Here is a 9,590-nt window from a genome sequence, read left to right as displayed (position 1 = left end):
AGGAGAGGAGAGGAGAGGAGAAGAGAAGAGAAGAGAAGAGAAGGGAAGGGAAGGGAAGGGAAGGGAAGGGAAGGGAAGGAAAAGGAAAGGAAAGGAAAGGAAAGGAAAGGAAAAGAAAGGAAAGGAAAGGAAAGAAAAGAAAAGGAAAGAAGGAAAGGAAAGGAAGATAGAAAGAGGAAAGGAAAGGAAAAACAAGATGTACAGACAAAAGAAATGGAAGGAAAAACATCAGTGAGAAACAGATACAGCAAAACAAGAGGAGGTCAACAGGAAGGATTTGGGAACCCATGAGGTGATGGAGCTTGTCATGGACAAATCCCAAACTGAGAACAAGGAAGCTGGTGGACGGAACACAGAACGAGCAACCGAAAACAGAGGAAGGGGATCGAGGTCCACGCTATTCCATGGAGGCATCAGGCCCGAGAGGGCTCAAGTTGGAGGAGGACCCTCTGGTGCACCATACAGCTCGGCCAGCGTTCGGAAGAGGGGCCCCCATTCTTCCAGATACTCGTACCCGCCACCATCGCTGTCCCCAGCGCAGGAAGACCCGGGGGAGCTGAGAGACCCGGCGGAGGAACCCTGGCCTTCGTAGCCGTACACCTGGATGGAGTCATACGGAGGCACGGAAGGATCGGCGTCCACCTCGCTCAAGCGGGCTGTCAGAAAACTGGCCACATCGTGGGGCTGCGGTGGTACCCGGGTGGACAGGGACGGTGGGAAGTGTGGACGGGGCAGGACGTCCCGCCGGAGGAGGCGCCGTTGCTGCGAGGGTGGAGGGGCCGCGTCCGGGTTCTGCAGGGCAGCCATGTCGAAGGCCTCGGTGTCTTCTTCTCCGCCGCCTTCGTCGTCGTAAGTGATGATGTTCTCACGAACGTCTTCTTCCTCAAAGGGCAGCAGCGCAGCCTGTTTCTGCCTCCGGAGGGCGACAAAGAGCAGCACCAGGGCTAGATGCGAGCAGGAAGTTGGCGCATTGGTGAAGCCGGATGGACCAACAGGAGGAGAAGGCGAGATGTTAATTACAGAGAATTACAACCCATTGCGAACACCCTGTCTGTATGTAATGGTGTGTGGGAATGGCCTGGGGAGACAAGGAGAAGAGACACAGGTGAGGGAACAATCGGATAACAGGTAATTGAGCCCATAGCTGTATAGTGGACAGGACAGGTCAGAAGACATCCTCCCTAATTTCTTGGGCTATAAAGGCGACAGGGAGAAACGTATTTTCAGACTTTGAAGATTAGGTTGTGAGGTAGCACTGCCAGCCAAGTTAATTCTATTTTATTGTAAGGTTCTATTAACAGAGTGGGGGGGCACAGTGGCTCAGCAGTTAAGATGCTGGGCTTATTGGCGGGAAAGCTGGCAGGTTCAAGCCCGACCTCCATGCGACAGGGTGAGTTCCCGTCCTCAGCTCAGCTCCTGCAAACCAGCAGCTCGAAAGCATACAGACGCAAGTAGATAAACTTCGGCGAGAAGGTAACAGTGTGACATGTGATGTCATGCTGGCCACCTGACCGCAGAAATGCCTTTGGAAAGCGCTAGCTCAGTGGCCTTGAAATGGAGACCACCCCCTACAGTCAGCAGCAACTAGCGGAGTAAAATCCACAAGTACTCTTTTATCTCTTTTACTGTGTTTCCCTCAAAATAAGACCCGGTCTTATATGCATTAGGGCTTCTTTTCGGGGAAACACGGTATCAGGGTGATCAGCCCAGCCGAGCACCCCACCCCTCCCAGCATGCGCACAAGAGGTGGTGAGCGCACGGGGCCGACGGGTGTCTAGCAGCAGCCACTGCCCATTGGCCCCTTGGCACAGCGCAGGTAAGTCCAGCACGGAGACAGAGGCAGGGGGAGGCAGGTGATCTGGATGCACTATGCAGCTACCTGGCTCACGGGAGGCTTGCGGGAGGCTCACACGGTGGCACCGGCAGCAGGCAGAAGCAGAGGCACTGGACACCGTGAGCCCCTGCATGCTCACCGCCTCCTGTACTGGCCACCCATCCCCATGCTTATTTTTGGGGTAGGCGTACCCTAAAAATCAGGCTAGGGGTTATTTTCTGGGTGGGTCCTATTTTGGGGAAAACACGGTACCTATATTAACAAAACATTGTAGTCTGAAGGGACATTTCTCCCTCCCTTCCCCTTTACAGCCCATGAAACGGGAGGGTCCCTCCTGAGATGCTTTGACTCAGCTGCCTCTTATCTACTGTTGCCAAATTGGCATCTCTTCCTCCTGTTTTCCAAGGTTGTTTCCACTACCATTGTACCATTATACCCTACCGGAGAAACTGTGTACAGCTAGCCAAACATTCCCCAAGGCTCAGTGACTTTTCTCCACATGGCCTGGGAATCAGCACGCAGTGTTGATCCCCGCCTTGCCTTGTTGAGACACTTCGAGTGAGGACCCAGATTGTTGGGGCGCAATAGGCTGAGTGTCATGCCTCCGTCCAAGCCTGACTCTGAGGACGACATGGAGTTCCCTGTTGAGGCCCGGGAGGGGGTGTCTGTGGCTTCGGAGGACTGTGGGGAGGAACAGGCTGAAGCAGGACAGGGCCCTTCAAGTTTGGAACTGGGAAGGCAGAGCTCAGGCGAGGAGCAAGGCCCCTCCCCACCAGATCCCAGAGCAAGGAGAGCAGAGAGGAGGAGGGAACAACGGAGGCAGGCTCACTTGTTCGGGTGGAGAGCGTCACGCCCCACTTCACAAGGCACACCTGGGGAGTAGGTATTTAAGGAGACGCTGTGGGGTGGGGCATTTGTTGGGAACAAACGTGAACTCTTGTGATGTGACCTCTTGTACCAGGACTCTTTGTATTTTGGATCAAGTTTGTTTCCCGCTGAGTTTTCCTTGCTGTCTTCAGTTTTGCTGTTTGCATATTACAGGCAAGCTGGGCGTTGAAAAGATCATACTTTGTTTGTTATCTGTTTTACTTTAAAGAACTGTTGAACTCCGCTGACTGTTTTATTGAACTTGTGCCAGCATATGTGGGGGCTGTTGGGTGAACGTTGGCAGTGCTTACAAAGACAATTATTCTGACCAGCTAATTGCTTTGCCTCCGTTTGGGGCCCTGGGTCATCACACTGATTCTGTAAACAGCTCTGAGAGGGCTGCAAAGCACTGTGAAGCGGTGTATAAGTGCTAGTGCTAGTGCTATTCTCCCACCCACGTCATCAACATGCAAAACTGAAATCTCACCAAGTAGGGTACCAACGCAGGCCAGGATGGCGAGCAAAGCACCGGTGCTGAGGCCAGCAGGAGATCCAAGCGCCTCAGGACCACACGTCTGCATGGCCCCGTCTCGCCGACATCGGCAGATGCTGACTGTCAGAGTCGGGGATCCCGTGCGAGTCGGGGAACCGCCATCCACCAGTTCCAGGGGCACGAGCAGAAACCCGCCCTGGGGTGGCAGACGGGTAACCCGGAGCAACAAGGAGGCCGAATTGTCTGGAGGTGGGAAGATTCAAAGGAGAAGAGTGAATTGAGGACCAATATATTTCTAAAATGGTGGGTTACTTGTAGGTAGTAATAACCCAAGCCTTACGTTGTAGGTACGTACAACCATAACCAAGGGGTAGTATAATGTTGATTAATACAGGGTCTTTTAAAATAGTTTTGTATAGTTTTCTGGCGGGGGAATTCTGGGAGTTGAAGCCCAAATCTCTTAAAGTTGCTAAGATTGAGAAGCACTGCTAAACATGCTCGTGACGTACTCTTGAAAATGTCTACTCTCCTTTTGTCAACAGTGCAAGTTCCTAGCCCATAAGGAACATGATAGCAGTGTTCCAATATTTGAGGGGCTGTCACAGAGAGGAGGGGGGATCAACCTATTCTCCAAAGCACCTGAAGGCCGGACAAGGAATAACGGATGGAAACTGATCAAGGAGAGATTCAACCTAGAAATCAGGAGAATTTTTTTGATCGTGAGAACAATCAATCAGTGGAACAGAAGTTGCCTTCAGATGTTGTGGGAGCTTCATCACTGGAAAGCTTTCAAAAAGAGACTGGACTGCCATCTGTCAGAAATGGTGTAGAGTCTCCTACTTGGGCGGGGGGGGGTTGGACTAAATGATTTACAAGGCCCCTTCCAACTGATTATTCTGATTCTGAAAGGGAAGCAGACTGTATTCTACATTTTCAGACAGGCGTGCGAGTCTCACCTTTGTTATCCCGCACAGTGACGTTTGGCTCTCTGATCCCCGACTGGGAACGGATGATGATACGGCTCGTGTTACCGTCCTCGTCTCGGTCGACTGCTCGGATCAGCTGCACCAGCTGGCCAAAAAAAGGCCAAAATTCTTCTCAGCCAGGGCCTTCCTCTCCCACCCCACCCTGTCCCATCAGCACCCCAGGGGCCCCTTAACTTACTTGGCCCGGGACAGCGTTATCACAGGCGAAAGGCTCGTAGCTCTGCTCCAGCTGGGGTGGGTTATCGTTGACGTCCAGGATTTGAACAGCCACACGGACTTGGGAACCTTGTGTGGGGCTGTCTGAGAGTAAGAGTCGGGGGTAAGGAGCAACATGGAATCGCGTGACCGGATGTGCAGGGCAATCCGGTTGAAAAATGGGAAAGACAGATATGAGATGCGAATGGGGCACGCGATTCAGCCATGCAAGAAAGCCATAAAGGTCATCCACGGGGAACGAATGAGATCCATGGTCCCCAATCCAGTGGGGTGAGGTTGGATCCCATTCATAAACACCCCCCCCCCGAAAGAGCCCATCATCGTACCACCGACAAAACCAGACAGGCGAAAATCACGTCAAGAGGTTGAAAGACGTGGGCAGACGTGCAGAGTTAAGGGGACGGAAGAGAGCAACGGTGCACGATGAAGCCCATTTGTGCATGGGTGGGCAAACATAAATGTCCAACGTGACCGATAAGTGAAACCAGGCAGCCATAATAAAACCATCCAGCCAACACGGGCAATCAATCAATCAATCAATCAATCACAGGGAAACACACAGAAAGCGCAGCCCAACTCCACAATGCCGGTGCGCAAAAAAAAAAAAAATGCACATTCCACATGCAAGACAAAAACAGAGAGTAGACACCGTTCCAAGAGAGCAGCGAACAGATACAGGGATGCAGGGGGAAAAAAGAAGGAAAAGAAGGAGAACAAAATTAATAAACAATTGCCGTTGCTTTTTCTATTCCAGGTAAGTCCTCGTTGGATGATCACAATCCATTGCTAAGCAAGACGGTTTTTCATGCCCGATTTTATGACCTTTTTCGCCAGAACACTTAAGCAAATCACTGCAATTATTAAGTGAATCATCTGGTCATTAAAAAAATCCAGCTTCCCTTGTTGACCTTACTTGTCGGAGTTCAGCTGAGAAGGTCACAAATGGGGGGGTCACTTGACCCCAGGACGCTGCAACTGTCATAAATACACTTTACGACTTTTCTTGCCATAGTTCTTAAGTCAATCCCTACAGTTGTTAAATTAGTCACACGGTTGTTAAGTGAATCTGGTTTGTCAGAAAGTCGCAAAAAGGGATCGCGTGACCCCGGGACTCTGCAATCGTCATAAATATGAGTCAGTTGCCAAGTGTCCAAATATAGATCACGTGAGCCTGGGGGTTCTGCAGTGGTTGTGTGAGAAATCATTGTACGTCACTTTTTGTCAGTGCCGTTGTCACTCTGAATGGGCACTAAATGGACTGTTGTAAATTGAGGACTATCTGTATCCTGGACTGATGAATCAAAACTAGAAGCTTCCACTACCTTGGTAGCCTCCCGGACTCCCGCCCACCGTATCCAGCCTGATCCCCTTGGCCCTTACCAAGTTCCGTTGCCAGTACGGTCATATTGTGCCAGGGCAAAGCCTCTCGGTCGAGTGTCACCGAGGTCAGAATGGCGCCATCCTGCGGGTTGATGCTAAAATAGCGCTCGGGATCCGTGTGCGGCAGGATGGAGTATCTAGAAGATGGAGGGTGGGCACCTGGGGTATCAGGTTGTCACGGCAACGAGGTATAAATGGAGTAACTGGAACTTCACACACAACAACAAAGACAACAAACACCGGCTCCCACCCTGCTGTTTCGTGGTTTCCCCCAGCTATTACCGGATGACACTGCTGGGGGTGTCAAGGTCCACCGCTGTGACTTTGCCCACCGGGGTCCCCGGTGGGCCGTTCTCATAAACAGCCAGATGGTACTCGGGACGGGAGAAGACCGGGGGTTCGTCCGCATCTTCTACCGTCACCCGGACGGTGGCCACGTCCTTGAAGGGGCCCTTCCGGATGTACTGAGGGTCGATCTGCGTGTTGGTGGCTTCGACTCGGAAGGTGTAAGAGTGGCGGGACTCAAAATCCAGAGGCTGCTCGCCGATCCACACAAAGAGGAGCAAAAACGAGAGGAAAACGGGTGATTAGAAGCGAGCAAAAGCAGACGGTTTGACAAGTTGGTGCAGGACGTACAAACCGCCAAGAATTGTTGGTGGGGTCTCTGAGACACCATTTTGTCCATAGAAAGAACATGAGAATCAGTTTGGTCTAGTGTAGGGGTAGGCAACCTTGGCTCTTTTATGACTGGTAGACTTCAACTCCCAGAATTCCTGAGCCAGCCATGCTGGCTCACGAATTCTGGGAGTTGAAGTCCACCAGTCATAACGGGGTCCATAGTTCCCCACCCCTGTTCTAATTCATCTTTTGGCTGAGGAATTCTGGGAGTTGAAGTCCACCAGTCATAACGGGGTCCATAGTTCCCCACCCCTGTTCTAATCCATCTTTTGGCTGAGGAATTCTGGGAGTTGAAGTCCATGAGTCATAAAAGAGCCAAGGTTGCCTACCCCTGGTCTAGTGCAATGGCTTCCGACCTTTTCTATAGAATGGAGAGAGATAAGGTAGGACGGGGAAGAAAGAAAGAAGAAAGAAAGAAAAGAAATAGAATGGAGAGAGGTAAGGAGGGAAGGAGAAGAAAGAAGAAGAAAGATGAAGAAAGAGAGAAAGAAAGAAAGAAAGAAAGAAAGAAAGAAAGAAAGAAAGAAAGAAAGAAAGAAAGAAAGAAAGAAAGAAAGAGAAAGAGGGAGGGAGGGAGGGAGGGAGGAAGGATGGATGGATAATGGCTCCCACATCAAATTTCCAGGAACGAAGGGAGAGTGAAGACATCCACATAATTGTTCTTCACCCACCTTTTTCAAAGTAATGATGCCATCCTGTCCCAACATGTCCGTGTGAATGGCAAAGGACTCGGCTCCCTCTCCTCCATCCAGGATGCTGTAGGCAAGCAGGGCGTTCTCCCCTTCATCGGGGTCGTGTGCGCGCAGTCTCCCCACCGCAGACCCAGGAGTTGCTGTTTCCACCACAGAGAACTGGTAAGAACCTAGACAGAAATGGGGTGGAAGCACAAGCAAAACACTTCATTCTCAAGCTTTCCACGTCCTTGGGAACTCGGCATCCTCCAGACGCCTTGGACTACAATTCCCATCCTACTCAGCCAGGCTGCCAGCTGTAAACCACACGGGAAGCACCACCTGACGAGCTAATTCTACATTACTTGCAAAGTGACCTTAATAGATTCTAAAGGTACAAATCTGCCGCTGCCTCTTTTAGAGACTGAGAAACGGAGGGTTCCTTCTGAGTTTCTTCCTCTGCCCTTTATGCAGTTGTGGGCTAGGCTCTCTCTTATCTGACCATTCTCTAAGTAGCATTTCTCCCTCCCCTCCCTGTTTCCCAAGGTCTTCCTCACATACCGCAGGACAATTCAACAGTTCAATTTACGGACTTACAACTGTTCATTTAGTCACCCTTCGAAGTTACAACGGCACTGTTAAAAGTGACTTAGGACCGTGTTTCACACTTACGACGGTGACCACGGTCTCATGATCAAAATTCGGCCGCCTGGGCAACCGACTCCTATTTATGACGGTCGCACATTCCCGGGAATTGGGTCATTCTCTATGGTGACCTTCTGACAAGCAAAATCGTAGGGGGAGACGGATTCACTTAACAACCACGTTACCAGCCTAACAACTGCGGTGATTCACTTAATGACGATGGCAAGACAGGTCGTAGAACGGGCCAAAATTCACTTGAGAAATGTCTCGCTTGATGACACGAATTTTTTGGGGGGGGGAAGATATGTGTCTGTTGAGGACTCCCGGTAATTACTTAAAATAATTTTAAAAAATAATTTAATTTTTGCCACTCACATTTTGTTTTCTTTTTCTTTCTTTTATAGTTCTATTCCACTGTTTAGAATGGAATAGAATAACAAGAGTTGGAAGGGACCCTGGAGGTCTTCTAGTCCAACCCCCTCCCTTGCTCAGGCAGAAAACCCTACACCATTTCAGACAAATGGGTGTCCAGTCTCTTCTTAAAAACTTCCAGTGTTGGTGTACCCACAACTTCTGGAGGCAGGTTGTTCCACTGGTTAATTCTTCCGACTGTCAGGAAATTCCTCCTTCGTTCCAGATTGCTTCTCTCCTTGATTCGTTTTCATCCGTCGCTTCTTGTCCTGCCTTCAGGCGCTTTGGGAAATAAATCGACCCCCCTCTTCTTTGTGGCAGCCCCTCGTACTTTAGCAACTCTACGATTGGAGCGGCTTCAGATCCATATTCTGCCTTTGCTGTCGTCTGCCTTGCTACAAGGCTGGCTGATTTCCAGGGCATTGCTTGCTGGACATAATTATTCCAGATGTTGCACTACTTCTTTTGATCATCAGTTCCCACCTCTCCGGCCAATCTACTTCACACATCGTGAAGATGAACTTGTCGAGCGGGCTGTTAAAATTGATGGATGGCTTGGCTGGCTGGCTGGCTGAAAATATTTATAGCCCCCTCCCTTCCCTCGCCCCCTCCTCCTTCCTGCTTTCCAGATCATCCGGTGATGGGTTGCAACTCATAAGAAGAATCCCGCGACGTAAACACTGAGGAGAGACATCCTAGTAACCCCAAGAGATGTCTGAGGGACGGCAGACACCGTGGACACCGTGTCCCAGGCGCTGAAAGGCAGACGAATGTCATGCTTGATATTCCTTGACGTCCGAAGAAAAGACATTTCCCCCCAAAAAAGCAGAAGGTTTTTGCTTTCATGCACAGCACATCTCTGAGATACGCAGTCAAGGAGTCCTCGGTCCTTGCACACAAGGAGATACTAACTAGATACTAGAAGGTCCTTTCATTCTGGTCCTTGAGCTGAAGGAGATATCTTCATTTTTGGGGGCCCACCCTTATTACGAGCCTTGGACGGCGTTGCTTAAACCGGCATGCTCAACCTCAGTAGCTTTAAGAGGGGTGGACTTCAACTCCCAGAATTCCTCCAGCCAGCAAGATGGGAATTCTGGGAGTTAAAATCCACTCGTCTTAAAGTTATTGAGGTTGAGAAATATTGACTTAAAACCTTGAAATCTTGAGAAACATTGGCTTAAAAAGCAAGACGTCGGGCAATTCATTTAGGGGTGGTGCAATGCGGTCATAGAGTCATAGGGCTGGAAGGGACCTTGGAGGTCTTTTAGTCCGACTCTCTGCTCAAAGTCTCTGAAGGATGTCTAGATAATGGCCTTAGTGTCGTATCTTGCACCAGTTGCAGGTTTTGAGGCATCGCTGAGGTAAACTGTCCTGGAAGATGGGCCAGCAATTCAAAGGAGAGGTGGGGG

General features: G+C 50.3%; 1 protein-coding gene across 1 annotated transcript in view; it reads right to left on the bottom strand.

Moving 5' to 3' along the window:
* Positions 1-429: 429 nt before the first annotated feature.
* The window catches only part of CDH24 (cadherin 24), a 31,845-nt gene continuing 22,684 nt past the window's right edge, over positions 430-9,590 (bottom strand). Inside the window, exons 5-11 of the mRNA XM_029285539.1 lie at positions 7,126-7,316; positions 6,059-6,312; positions 5,777-5,913; positions 4,359-4,480; positions 4,151-4,265; positions 3,189-3,437; positions 430-944 (exon numbers count right to left, since the gene is read on the bottom strand). Coding sequence (XP_029141372.1) covers positions 430-944; positions 3,189-3,437; positions 4,151-4,265; positions 4,359-4,480; positions 5,777-5,913; positions 6,059-6,312; positions 7,126-7,316 — 1,583 coding nt within the window. The remainder of the gene's footprint in view (positions 945-3,188; positions 3,438-4,150; positions 4,266-4,358; positions 4,481-5,776; positions 5,914-6,058; positions 6,313-7,125; positions 7,317-9,590) is intronic.

Source organism: Protobothrops mucrosquamatus, unplaced genomic scaffold, assembly GCF_001527695.2.
Source record: "Protobothrops mucrosquamatus isolate PMUCROS unplaced genomic scaffold, P.Mucros_1.0 scaffold1835, whole genome shotgun sequence".
In the NCBI taxonomy this organism is placed as follows: Eukaryota; Metazoa; Chordata; class Lepidosauria; order Squamata; family Viperidae; genus Protobothrops; species Protobothrops mucrosquamatus.
This window is presented reverse-complemented; position numbering and strand designations above follow the sequence as displayed.